Source organism: Notothenia rossii, assembly GCF_949606895.1.
Source record: "Notothenia rossii genome assembly, chromosome: 11".
In the NCBI taxonomy this organism is placed as follows: Eukaryota; Metazoa; Chordata; class Actinopteri; order Perciformes; family Nototheniidae; genus Notothenia; species Notothenia rossii.
Window position 1 is genome coordinate 32,158,811 of NC_136910.1, and position 13,221 is coordinate 32,172,031.

Consider the following 13,221-nt stretch of genomic DNA (forward strand, 5'->3'; position numbering starts at 1 on the left):
AGCTTTTTGCTGGAAGGATTTCTTGGTTGGCAATGACGTTGTTACTTCATTGTCCAGTCATCACAGTGACGTTGTCAGGCAACCAGCAGAGATGGTGGCAGATGAACTGCTGACTGCTCTCTCATTCTGACTTTCTGAAATGCTATGGACAGTATTGTAGCTTTAGATTTAGACTATTGATGTGTGTGTGTGTGTGTGTGTGTGTGTGTGTGTGTGTGTGTGTGTGTGTGTGTGTGTGTGTGTGTGTGTGTGTGTGTGTGTGTGTGTGTGTGTGTGTGTGTGTGTGTGTGTGTGTGTGTGTGTGTGTGTGTGTGTGTGTGTGTGTGTGTGTGTGTGTGTGTGTGTGTGTGTGTGTGTGTGTGTGTGTGTGTGTGTGTGTGTGTGTGTGTGTCACAGTCGGTGCTGGACACTGGGAAGAAGCTGTCTGATGACAACACCATCGGCCAGGAGGAGATCCAGCAGAGGCTGGCCCAGTTTGTGGACCACTGGAAGGAACTCAAAGACTTATCTGGAGCAAGGTAAGCTCATGCTGAGCTTAAACACACACAGTGATAAAGTGTACATACAGTAGAAATAGGTGTGTGTACATCAGGGTTTCCGCTTGGATCTTTTCTTGCTGGTCAAGTGTCCGGAAATAATTAATTTTACCGGACAAATTTGAAACTTACCGAGTTTCCGTGAGCAGGTAATTACCGGACTCTGTGCGGATATGCTGATGTTTAAAACTCAGTTCATGGGGCTCATTTTTATATTGCTTCAGTTTATAATCGTAACAGATCGAAAGTTCAGATTCATTTTTCAAACAAACTACTTGTAGTAGATAAAGTACATTATTCAAAAGTTTACATTAACTTTGAATAATAACACAGGAGAAATGGATCCTCTCTCTCTCCTGAAAGCCCGTCTGTATCTCATGCAGCTCGGTAAACAGCGGACGGGGCTTCAGGTGATCATGCAGAGCTGCGTGTCTCCGTCTGACTCAGCAGCTGATCTGATCTCTCTCTCGCGTCCGGACTTCACTCGCGTTTATGTCCATATCGATCAGATTCAGCTCTCCTGATCGGCCTTTATAGAGAGCACCGATCAAACTGTTAAGAGTGAATATCGGCCGATAATGACTGGCGGCCGATCGATCGGAGCATCCCTAATTATTACCGGATATTTTGACCGGCACGTTTTGAATTTACCGGTTTTATACATTTTACCAGCTAAAAACCGTTAATTACCGGCTAACGGAAACCCTGGTGTAAATGTATGAATGTGTGTTTCTCCAGGGGACAGAGGCTGGAGGAGTCGCTGGAGTACCAGCAGTTTGTGGCAAACGTGGAAGAGGAAGAAGCTTGGATTAATGAGAAGTTGAATCTGGTGGGGAGTGAGGACTATGGAGATACACTGGCTGCTGTGCAGGTGTGCAAAACACCAAAATACATCACAGTAAATATGTGTTTAACCTTAGCAATGAGTTTACTGAATTCCGAGGAAACCTCTCTTTCACACAGGGCTTGCTGAAAAAGCATGAAGCATTTGAGACTGACTTTACCGTGCACAGGGACAGAGTCAACGATGTGTGCACTAACGGAGAGGAGCTGATCAAGAAGGTAGGGACCTCCAGAGAAAATACACTTATTGAATTAGCATATGTTGATTTGTACAGTATGACTACAGAAACAACATGATAATTGAGTGTGTTTCCAACAGAACAACCATCATTTAGACAACATAAGTGCCAAGATGTCGGCACTGAGAGGCAAAGTGTCGGAGCTGGAGAGGGCCGCCGCTCAGAGGAAGGCCAAGCTGGACGAAAACTCTGCCTTCCTGCAGTTCAACTGGAAGGCAGATGTGGTGGAGTCCTGGATCGGTACGACCACACCTTCCTTCGTCTTCAGCAGTCTCATTCGCTGGAACGCCTCTGACACATTTAGCCTGTACAGAACACCTGACATCAATCTGTGCTCTGATCAAACTCTGCATAGATGTTACATAGCGGGGAATGAATCCATTAGTCAAAGATAGTTGCAGGTCCTTTAAAAGCATAACTTATCTTTAAATGTCCGTAATAATTAGATGACTGTTTGTGAGGGTTGAGTGTGGCTGGCTCTGAATGTGTGGATGTGTTTTGTGTTCAGGAGAGAAAGAGAACAGCCTGAAGACTGATGACTACGGCAGAGACCTGTCCTCTGTGCAGACTCTGCTCACCAAGCAGGTACTGCATCTCCCCAAAGAATATTGGATTTCTCTGTACCGTATTCCTCTTTCTGTTGACACCATCTTTCTGTGTGTGCAGGAGACGTTTGATGCCGGTCTGCAGGCCTTCCAGCAGGAGGGCATCACAAACATCACAGCGCTCAAGGACCAGCTTCTGGCTGCCAAACATGTCCAATCAAAAGCCATCGAAGCTCGTCACGCTGCCCTCATAAAGCGCTGGAACCAGCTGCTGTCCAACTCCTCATCTCGCAAGACGAAGCTTCTGGAGGCTCAAGAGCACTTCAGAAAGGTAGGGAGGCCAGAACAAGGACGGCTACTGAATTTGTAACACTTCCACAAATACATTTAAAACCTCTTGAATGGATTAGAGCAGCGCTACGTTTCTTCCTAGCAACATGATGGCCCTGCCTACTTTCCTGTGAAAACAAGGCATCGTCGTCAAACAGAAAGAATCCAGAATTAAGATTTCTTTACAGCCGCTTAGAAAAAAGGACAATCTAATGATGCTATATCATGATGCTAATGACGCTAACGTCAATTGTCAAAGTAAACAGTTGTAATGATAAGTAGTGAATGTATATCTGCATTGACGTTAGGCATGGGCGGTATCATTTTTTTCATACCGTCATACCTTGCTGACATCATACCGTGGTATACGGTATATGACGGTATCAGTCCCAATTTAAGGGGTAATTTCTCCCAAAAAAAAAAATGTTTACTCACTATATCAACAGCCCCACCAAAAATATTTTCCACCAGCCGCCACTGACGGTATGACTTGGGTCGACTTGAGTGAGGTGGCGTTCGGCGGAAAATAGATGTTTCGAATGGTATATTATATGTTCGGTGTAAAATGCAGCCCGAGCCGGTAGACGCTCGCAAAGTGAAGCGACGTGCGCGCAAGTGCAAAACAAGGGCTGCATATATGACACATTGTGCAAATGGCACATTTTGAGATCGGATACAGGACGCGTTTGTAGATGTCCGACGTTGTTTCCATAGTGAGCTAAGTTAACAATATATCATCATACATAAACATTTTCCGGGAGTAAATACTTGACTTATTGAATAAAGTTTGCTATATTCACTAACTAGTTTGGCAATATTATTCCGTGCATGTATTAAAAACCTTATTTCCATTTGATTCATTGGATTACTCGCGTGAATGTTTAGCACGTAAATGCTTTCGTTTTTAAAACCGTCCGACCTCGACTACAAAACCATCAACCAGTTGCATAGGATTAAAAAATGTCAACACTCACTCACCCCGTCTTAAACATTCCCAAAGAAGTGCCTCTGTCTCTCGTTGTGCTGGATGAAGTCACTGGCGACGAGTAAACCCAAAATAGTCCCAAACAGGCGCAGAGGCGTTTTTCTTTTTTACTAGTTGTCCGAGTTCGGGGCCGGCAAATGCTGCCGCCATCTTGCTCAGCTCAGCTCTGTGCTGAGCTCTGAGAGCGGGAAAGACGGACTGCCCTCCCCTGCCCTCTGCTGGCGCGTGCTGTGCATTACAACCAATGTCGTCCCTGTCAAAACTCCGTGTCAGTGTAATAGAATGAAACGCATCTGTGATTTGGCGCACAGTCTGTGACGTCACGGTATTGAAAATCATACCGACGGTATTTCGAAATACCCTGGTATACCGTAATACCGTCATACCGCCCAAGCCTAATTGACGTATGCAAAACTCTGACAAGCCAAGGTAATCCCAGTTTGAGTGTTAGATGCTGCCTGCAGCTCGTCCACCGGCAGACTGACTATTGATTTTAATCAAACCATAAACCGCTGCTGATCATCGTCCTCCAATCATATCGTGTCATTATTTGCCTGTCTGTCCATTGTAAGTGGGCTCTATATAGATAAAAAAGACACAGCGCATGTTTTCACCCAAAAAGGGGCGGGGCATGACGTAGAGAGATAGGTACCCTAATGTGTTGCTCTAATCTATACAAGGGACAGCATTTTACCACTCCTGATGTCATGGAAGTAAACTGGACTTTAAGGTTGACTTCTTCTCCACAGGTTGAGGACTTGTTCCTGACATTTGCCAAGAAGGCATCAGCCTTCAACAGCTGGTTTGAGAATGCTGAAGAGGATCTAACGGACCCGGTCCGGTGCAACTCTTTGGAGGAGATCCGGGCGCTGCGTGAGGCCCACGAAGCATTCCGCTCCTCGCTGAGCTCCGCACAGGCCGACTTCAACCAGCTGGCAGAGCTGGACCAGCAGATCAAGAGCTACCAGGTGGTGTCCAACCCCTACACCTGGTTCACCATGGAGGCCCTGGAGGAGACCTGGAGGAACCTGCAGAAGATCATCAAGGTCTCCACTTCTAACATTATTCATATTATATTACCTGCTGTTATTTCTATTCACTTTCTCCTCTAAGCCCCAAAATACACACCAGTGCTCCACAACATTTCTTACTTCATCAATAATACTCAGCATAGCATTGCTGCTGACCATATTACTGACCTAAGAGCTGCAGGAGTTCAAAGGTGCTGCAAGCCAACGGTTTCTCTCCAGATTTCGACATCCCCCTAATCCTGAGACTTAAACTCAGGTTACCTGCCAACACCTCCGATACCACAGCTCTGTTTTTTGCCAAATTACTAATCTGAACCTTTCTTCTGCTGAGTCAATCCCTGTCTGATGTACTGATCAGGCCTATTTTGTAATTTGTTAACATATAATTAAAGCTTCTGAGTTAACATTACCCTGGCCTTTAGCTGTATACACAGGTCGTGACTTCAGTTCAGCCATCAATCGTGATAACATAATAAGGCTGTGCAGAAGTTTAATCGGGAACACCTGTATAACTTGACTCTAACGGTTTAGATTTCAATAGCTAAATACAAGAGAAAGCTGTGTTCATGTTTTTGTTTCTCTTGAGTTGTGTCTCCTTTTGCTGTATCCCTTTTCCACTTTCAAATAGGTCTAATACATTATATGAAATGGAAACATATCATAGCTGTTCCATCAAATGTGAGGGATGTTTGTCTAACCCCCCCCCCCGGGGAGACACTCACCTGCCCTACTGCCGTGTGTGTGTGTGTGTGTGTGTGTGTGTGTGTGTGTGTGTGTGTGTGTGTGTGTGTGTGTGTGTGTGTGTGTGTGTGTGTGTGTGTGTGTGTGTGTGTGTGTGTGTGTGTGTGTGTGTGTGTGTGTGTGTGTGTGTGTGTGTGTGTGTGTGTGTGTGTGTGTGTGTGTGTGTGTGTGTGTGTGTGTGTGTGTGTGTGTGTGTGTGTGTGTGTGTGTAGGAGCGAGAGCTGGAGCTGCAGAAGGAGCAGAGGAGGCAGGAGGAGAACGACAAGCTGCGCCAGGAGTTCGCTCAGCACGCGAATGCTTTCCACCAGTGGCTGCAGGAGACCAGGTACAGAGCTCCTCCTGCTGAGATACACATCTGCATAGTGACACAGGCCAGCTCTCTTAGAATGATACATTATAAAACGCATTGCCTCTTGTTAACGTCTCCCCGTCGTCTTACCTCCTCCCTCCCTGACGCTTGGATTGCTGTGCCTCAGGACTTATCTTCTGGATGGGTAATTATACCTTTTTCTCTTTATCATGTGTTTGTGTTAAGAGTGTAAGCTGTGTGTGATCGGATGAGGACAGTACATCTTTTGTGGCGTGTATGGTCAATCTAAATACACATGTTCCTCTTCTTCCTTTTCCTTGAATACTCCCTGTGATTTCGCTCTTATTATTTGTCAGATTTCATCTCTGCCCTCCCCCCTCCCCCTCTCTGAATAGCATAGCCTATCGGCAGGTTATCTGTGTCTTTCAGTACCAAGTTGCTGATGGTCTTTCTGAAAGGTCAACCTCTAGCTCCGTTTCCTGTTTCTGACCCACGCCTCAGGGCTGTGACATCATTACTCTGAAGGCTCAGTACTTCCTGCTGTACTGATACTCACTGAGCCCACACACACACACACCAGGCTGTCCCCCTATTTACTTTGAGTACTTCACTGATGGAAACACTGAAATATTGGCTTCCACTCTACATACACGCACTTTTAACTTGGAATAGTATTTGGTCCCATGGGGTCATTGTGTATGCGTGTTAAGCATATGTGCAGTGACATCATGCTCATGAACTAATGATAATGTAGTGCAGCTGCATGGTTTGGCTCACAGTAGATTGTTGGCATGAATGCAGCTCTGTGGCAGAATACACAGCACAGCAGTACATTTACATGTTGGAATTGCAACAAATGCCAAATTACACACTCTAGAATAGTTTATTTTATTTTCAGAAGTTAATTGCTATCGTGGTAGCATAAAGGTTTTAGTGAAGAGTTGAAGTCGTTATAGTTTGTAACAGTGTTTCAGGCTGCTTCCTCTCTGACGTCACGTTGTGTTGCCGGCAGGTCGTGTATGGTGGAAGAGTCTGGAACCCTGGAGTCCCAGCTGGAGGCCACCAAGGTGAGCATCGCTCACTGCTGCATGCTGTCATTCCCAGGGGACATGCAGTTCAAAGACCTGAGGCTCGTCTCAATACCCCTCCTCGACTCCTCTCGTCCCCCCCCCCCCGGGACTTGACCCGGAAATCGATCAAGACACGCCATTTTGAAGGACGTCCCAATAGCTAAATATTTAAAATTCACAGTCCTGAAATTGGGTTTGTGGTGAATGTGGGGAGTAAAGGCTTTCACATTGTTATAATTATAATTGTATTGAAATGTACATTTGACACCAAAACGGAACACAAAAGCAGGACCAACCATCATACATTGAATTCCTTGACTAACAAGAGAAAGATTCATTCATTTAAATAAATATTTAACAACAAATGGGCCGGTACTAAAGGGTTATTCAGTTAAGCCCGATGAGAGGGGATACAGCCGTGCACATGTCAGCATTAACAGACGTCGTTTAAGAGTGACGTTTGAGTGAACGAGGACGTCCCAATTAATACCTGAGGACTCCTCTGTCCTCGCGTCTCCTCCTCGTGTCTCTCGCTCGCATCTTACGGAGGTGGAGCTAGGACGCAAGGAAGGAAAGCGAGTGAGGGAAAGGAGGAGGTGAAATATTCAATTGAGACGAGCCTCTGGACTTTAATCAGCTGAATTGTGAGCTGAGGTAAAGGATAAACTATATGTGACACGTTTTGTGTGTGTGTGTGTGTGTGTGTGTGTGTGTGTGTGTGTGTGTGTGTGTGTGTGTGTGTGTGTGTGTGTGTGTGTGTGTGTGTGTGTGTGTGTGTGTGTGTGTGTGTGTGTGTGTGTGTGTGTGTGTGTGTGTGTGTGTGTGTGTGTGTGTGTGTGTGTGTGTGTGTGTGTGTGTGTGTGTGTGTGTGTGTGTGTGTGTGTGTGTGTGTGTGTGTGTGTGTGTGTAGCGTAAGCACCAGGAGATCCGGGCCATGCGCAGCCAGCTGAAGAAGATAGAAGACCTGGGAGCAGCGATGGAAGAAGCGCTGATCCTGGACAACAAGTACACAGAGCACAGCACGGTGGGGCTGGCCCAGCAGTGGGACCAGCTGGACCAGCTGGGGATGAGGATGCAGCACAACCTGGAGCAGCAGATCCAGGCCAGGTACACACACACTTCAGTGCTGGGAAGTTACTAAGCACATTTACTCATGCACTGCATTTAAGTCCAATTTGGATGCATCTGTACTCATTTGAGTATTTTCATGTTATGCTACTTTATACTTTTAACTCATTTGTTTACATGTATGCATCTATAATACAGAATATAAATCATTATGTATTATTATGGGTTAGGCTACTCAACAGTATAGCCATTTAAAGAATCCCAACCAAGTGAACAAGACATTAAGGCATTAATAATTATAACACAAACATGTTATTTGTTTAAATCTGGCAAATGAGTACATTTTCATTTTTGGTAATATTTTTTGATGCTAATACTTTTGTACTTTTCCTTGAGTACACTTCTGAATGCAGGACTATACTTGTAACAGAGTACTTTTACAATGTTGTATTGCTACAATTACTTAAGTAAAAGATCTGGGTGCTTATCCCACCTCTGCTGTTGGTAGGGATGGGCATCGTTAAGGTTTTAACGGTATTACTACTTTTATCGATACCGCTTTAACGGTACTCTTATCGGTTCTTTTGAGAACAAAAAGGTAAATTAACTAAACAAATTGTAAATAATGTGAACTTACAGTACTGTAAATAAACAAACTAAGTATTTACTGCATAAATACAGCAGTACAGAGCAACACAGGTGGGGCATACAGGTATGCTGCAAAAGGACTAACGGTTCTTCTGGAGGAAGATTAAGGACATAACATACCTGACGTGGAAAAGTTACTCGTGGACGGGGCTACAGAGTTAGTAGAAAGACAGTCGCGGTGCATTCCTCCGTCTGAATGTGGTGCACTTTTGCTAAATGTTTTGACAAATTGCTCGTGTTAGCCCTTACATGCTAAACTCTTATTGCACTTTTGGCAACGAGCATTGTCCACATCGAGACGGGTAAAGTTTAACCACACCTCCGAGCGCTTAGTTCTCTCCGCCATCTCCGCAGTGTGTTTCATGTAGCAGTCGCGTGTGTGTAAACTGCCCCGCCCCCTCGCACACAGACAGGAGAGAGATCTCTAGTCTGGATTGGAAAGATCGAAAATACATCATAGATGCATTTTTTTTGTCTTATTGCATATTACGAACTGAGTTGGTGAAACTAAAACTGCAATATAATGTTTATGTAGCAACATGATATGACATATATGTTTTAAATGTGTTCAGTACCGATAAAAAGACGGATAACGTCAGAGCTTAACGGTACCACGGTCTTTAATAATTCAGCCCCGGGGCCCGTTTAATACCGGGGCCCGGTACCCATCCCTAGCTGTAGGTGTGTTACCAAATGTAATAGAACGGATCATGCAGCTGGAGCTCATTTTCCTTCATCTTTGTGTCAGGAACACCACTGGAGTGACGGAGGAGGCTTTGAAGGAGTTCAGCATGATGTTCAAGTAAGTGACCTGACCAGTGTTCATTGGATGAAGGAACACTGTGATAAACTGTGCCGTCTATGACAAGATGTCTGGAACGGACCTCATGATGTCATCATCAGTCTGTATCTGATCCTCCTCTCCTCCTGTTCCTCTGCAGGCATTTCGACAAGGAGAAGTCTGGCCGTCTGAACCACCAGGAGTTCAAGTCGTGTCTGCGCTCGCTGGGCTACGACCTGCCCATGGTGGAGGAGGGGGAACCTGATCCCGAGTTTGAGGCCATACTCGACACTGTGGATCCCAACAGGTCCGTCCCCGGGTCAGGAAACATTGATAGGGATGAAATGTGCAGTACTGCAGTGTGATGTTCAACACACTGTGGTATTGGCTGCTAACAACTATGGCCCCTGGTAGACCACCACATAACAACTAAAGTTAATAGACTGTCATTTGTATTATTATTAATATTACTGGCTGCTGTCTCCTGGTTAGGCAATTCAACATCTGTAATCAATCTGTAAATAATTGCGATATATACTTCGTGTTTTAATACTGTCAACTGGCTGCTATCCCACTACTTTATACATGCTATACTTTTTTGCTTTTAAAAAAAAATACTTTTACTGGCACTGGATGTGTATTTTGTAAATTGTAATTAGTGTCATTACTATTCTTCTCTTTAATATTGTATGCATGCCTCTTCATTAATATGTAGCTATTTCTGGCTCTTATGCAGCAATGTAACAATGTCCCCTCTGTGGGACGAATAAAGGAATGCTAACAGAGGAATGTGTGTGTGTGCAGGGATGGCAACGTGTCGCTGCAGGAGTACATGGCCTTCATGATCAGCCGAGAGACCGAGAACGTTAAGTCCAGTGAGGAGATAGAGAGCGCCTTCCGTGCCCTCAGCACAGAGGCCAAACCCTACGTCACTAAAGAGGAGCTCTTCCAGGTGGGATGTGTTCTGCTCTCTCTCTGTGGACCAGTGTGTGTGGACACCAGTGTGTGTGGACCTGCGGCTCTAACTGTCCCTCTCTGTTTCAGAACCTGACCAAGGAGCAGGCCGACTACTGCCTGTCACACATGAAGCCCTACCTCGACAGCAAGGGCCGCGAGCTGCCCTCAGCCTTCGACTTCGTTGAATTCACCCGCTCGCTTTTTGTCAACTGATCCCTGCCCCCCAGGGACCAATCGGGACGCGTTTTCCCCCACACACTTCAACACAAACACACGGCTGAAACTGCATGAATGGCACTAGGAATACTCACTATAACAACTGTCTGTCCCCTATTTATCTGCTCTACTTTAACTCTGTGTGCTTCTCATGATAGCATAGTGGAGCCGTCTACATTTGAATGTGATTGTTTTTAGCTGATTTAGCTTGTCCTTTGATGAATTTAAGAACCTAATAGTCAAACTAATGTTGTTCGTAACACCAACAACTGCAGTGTGCTTTAATAAACGCTACTGGTTAGAACTGGAATCATCGCCTCCTGTTTTTATTTCGTTTTTTATATTGAAGACACAGTTCATATATATCAGTCCTATGCAGCGAGTCATTCTGCCACCTGATTGGCTATCTGCTCCAGCTGGCTGCTCTCTCGGGGGCCCTGCTCCGTCAGATCGTGGCTCAGCTGCCAGATGCCCACGCTCCCGTCTGTCCTCCCCACAGCCAGCAGGTGGGGGTTCCGATGGTTGAAGGCCAGACAGGTTGCCGGTTGGTCTGCCCCCCCCTCGATGGTGGTTGCCGGCCTCAGGGACCTGCGGCCCAGGTCGAATATCTGCACCTCACCTGAGAGACGGTGCACAGACTGAGTTCTGATTAACTGTTTAATTACAAGAACAGATATCATCCTACATTTAGTCACATAAAGCTCAGAGCAATAGCAGGTTTCTTTAGGATCTGTTGAGTGACCATTCAAATCCATGTTTACTATGTGATGGATAACAGGCAGGTGCATGGCTCCTACTCAAGTTTTATCATGGAGTCTGCTTCCTGATCTGATGAATACATCCAGTTTTCAATGGTAGTGTAAAGTAACTAAGTAGATTTACTCTAAATAAGCACAATGTTGAGGTACTTTGTACATCTACTCCACTACAATTCAGAGGTAAATGGTGTACTTTTACTCCACTACATGTATTTAACACCTTTAGTTACTTCACAGATGTGGATGAATGATGTGAAATATAATCAAGTGTTAACTTTAGTTCCACCTGGAGTAAATTCACAAGCTAACCTGCAGCAGAGTCCTGCATCGGGTGAATGCTAAATGTTGAGAACACGGCTTGCGAAAATATACGCGTTATGTCCACAACACACAAACTGATCCTGCTGTAACAAGTGCACGTTACTGATGCAATATGGTTGAGACCATTCGGGGTTATGCCAAAGAGGGGTGCAAGGAATAGTCCAAGTAGTGGGGGAGTTTTACACGCTAAAGGTGTGGAAATTCTCTGGCTTTATAATATCAGCACGGCCACGGTCAGATCAAAATGCCTCCGAATGCAATTTGAATAGACCTACAGCCAATCAGAGCAACGAAACGTCTGCGTCATGCATTACTGATCGAGATCAATCGGAACCGCCATTCAGTATCCCCATTGGATCTTCAACGTGTACTATCATACGTCACGTTCACAGTGATCCCTTTTTATTTACTACAAGACAAATGTGCCGTTTTATTTCATACAATTCCATTTTGATTGATTGAGACAGGGAAATAATCTAAACCTCACGCGTGGCGTTTCACTGTCAAGGGGGGAAATATAGCGTGTATGTAATTACATTGCAAATACTGACTTGAGCCACACCACTATATGGGTTACCCAACAAAAATACTCTGGCGCCGCCACAGCCTGGTACTACTACTTCTACTTAAGTATAAGATCTGAGTACTTTTCCACCTTGTTTTGAACCTAGAGTTATGTGTGTTCTGCATACACAAAGTGCTGTACCTTGTCCGGTAGCTGCTGCAAACACCAGAGGTCTGGTTGGAGACCACTGCAGTTGGAACACGTAGGAGTGTGAGACCCTGAGAGAGAGCAGCGGGGGGGCTTGCAGCAGGGAGTGGAGGTGGGCCAGGCCGTCAGTCCCTGCACTCACAAACAGGTTCCTACACACACACACACACACACACACACACACACACACACACACACACACACACACACACACACACACACACACACACACACACACACACACACACACACACACACACACACACACACACACACACACACACACACACACACACACACACACACACACACACACACACACACACACACACACACACACACACACGTACGTCAGCACTGATCCCCATAGTATTGCATGTAAAATATTGAAGGGGTGGGAGCTTGGACCTGTGGAAGGGGGAGCAGTGTATGGAGTGGACGGGGCCGCTGCGGGGCTTGAACAGGAAGACAGCGGGGGCCCTCAGGGTCACACTTTGGCCTTCGGGGGGCACAGCGGCTGGCGTCTGGGATGAGAAGGAGCATCTGAGCAGCAGACCCCCCTCAGAGCCCACCAGGAAGGTGTCGGGGTCCCAGGGGGACAGAGCCAGGGAGGTGACCCCCACAGTGCTGCTGCCCCGGGCCTGAGGACACAACGAGCCCTGTTACTTTCTGCAGATCCCAGGGGGGGTTTTGGAATCACGTCAAATGAATAATAACAATGTCTCTGGGATGGTGTGAGCTGTATTCTTTCATATCTGTGCTTTTGTGTAAAATGTCAACACTTCTTTTGAGGATGCATTAATCAAAGACTTATATTTATTAAAATAAATGACATCACGGTTCCCATAAATTGCAATCCTTGTATTCTGTAAGTGTCCATTTCTTCAGTGTGAGCTAGCTTTAATAAATGAACTGTTGAGTTAGCTCTTGTGATCCCGAGGCTCACCTTGAAGCTGCTGTCGCTGCTGTGGGGGAGCTGCTGTGGCACCAAGGCGTAGGCAGCGCTCAGAACAAACCGAGTCTGCTCCAAGTCCACCGTCCACAGCAGCACCCGTCCTGCTGAGCCTGCACTGAGGACCCCAAACTCCCCTTTCTTTTGCAGGGGCACCCAGGCTACCTGCACACACACA

At 45.8% G+C, this 13,221-nt stretch overlaps 2 protein-coding genes across 10 annotated transcripts in view; one reads left to right on the top strand and one right to left on the bottom strand.

Moving 5' to 3' along the window:
* Nucleotides 1-10,610, top strand: part of sptan1 (spectrin alpha, non-erythrocytic 1) — a 66,739-nt gene extending 56,129 nt beyond the window's left edge. For 5 of the 9 annotated variants that reach the window (XM_079658615.1, XM_079658617.1, XM_079658618.1 and 2 more), the window contains 15 exons: nucleotides 397-518; nucleotides 1,275-1,407; nucleotides 1,500-1,598; nucleotides 1,699-1,858; nucleotides 2,127-2,203; nucleotides 2,285-2,494; nucleotides 4,228-4,524; nucleotides 5,463-5,575; nucleotides 5,727-5,744; nucleotides 6,573-6,627; nucleotides 7,541-7,737; nucleotides 9,095-9,148; nucleotides 9,288-9,446; nucleotides 9,932-10,079; nucleotides 10,172-10,610. In XM_079658615.1, the coding sequence (XP_079514741.1) occupies nucleotides 397-518; nucleotides 1,275-1,407; nucleotides 1,500-1,598; nucleotides 1,699-1,858; nucleotides 2,127-2,203; nucleotides 2,285-2,494; nucleotides 4,228-4,524; nucleotides 5,463-5,575; nucleotides 5,727-5,744; nucleotides 6,573-6,627; nucleotides 7,541-7,737; nucleotides 9,095-9,148; nucleotides 9,288-9,446; nucleotides 9,932-10,079; nucleotides 10,172-10,297 (1,968 nt within the window). In that variant the 3' untranslated portion in view covers nucleotides 10,298-10,610. The remainder of the gene's footprint in view (nucleotides 1-396; nucleotides 519-1,274; nucleotides 1,408-1,499; nucleotides 1,599-1,698; nucleotides 1,859-2,126; nucleotides 2,204-2,284; nucleotides 2,495-4,227; nucleotides 4,525-5,462; nucleotides 5,576-5,726; nucleotides 5,745-6,572; nucleotides 6,628-7,540; nucleotides 7,738-9,094; nucleotides 9,149-9,287; nucleotides 9,447-9,931; nucleotides 10,080-10,171) is intronic. The other 4 variants (XM_079658614.1, XM_079658616.1, XM_079658620.1 and 1 more) reach the window with 1 other exon arrangement.
* The window catches only part of dync2i2 (dynein 2 intermediate chain 2), a 7,611-nt gene continuing 4,687 nt past the window's right edge, over nucleotides 10,298-13,221 (bottom strand). The window contains exons 7-10 of the mRNA XM_079658631.1: nucleotides 13,038-13,208; nucleotides 12,500-12,732; nucleotides 12,086-12,243; nucleotides 10,298-10,919 (exon numbers count right to left, since the gene is read on the bottom strand). Of these exons, the coding sequence (XP_079514757.1) occupies nucleotides 10,684-10,919; nucleotides 12,086-12,243; nucleotides 12,500-12,732; nucleotides 13,038-13,208 (798 nt within the window). The 3' untranslated portion in view covers nucleotides 10,298-10,683. The remainder of the gene's footprint in view (nucleotides 10,920-12,085; nucleotides 12,244-12,499; nucleotides 12,733-13,037; nucleotides 13,209-13,221) is intronic.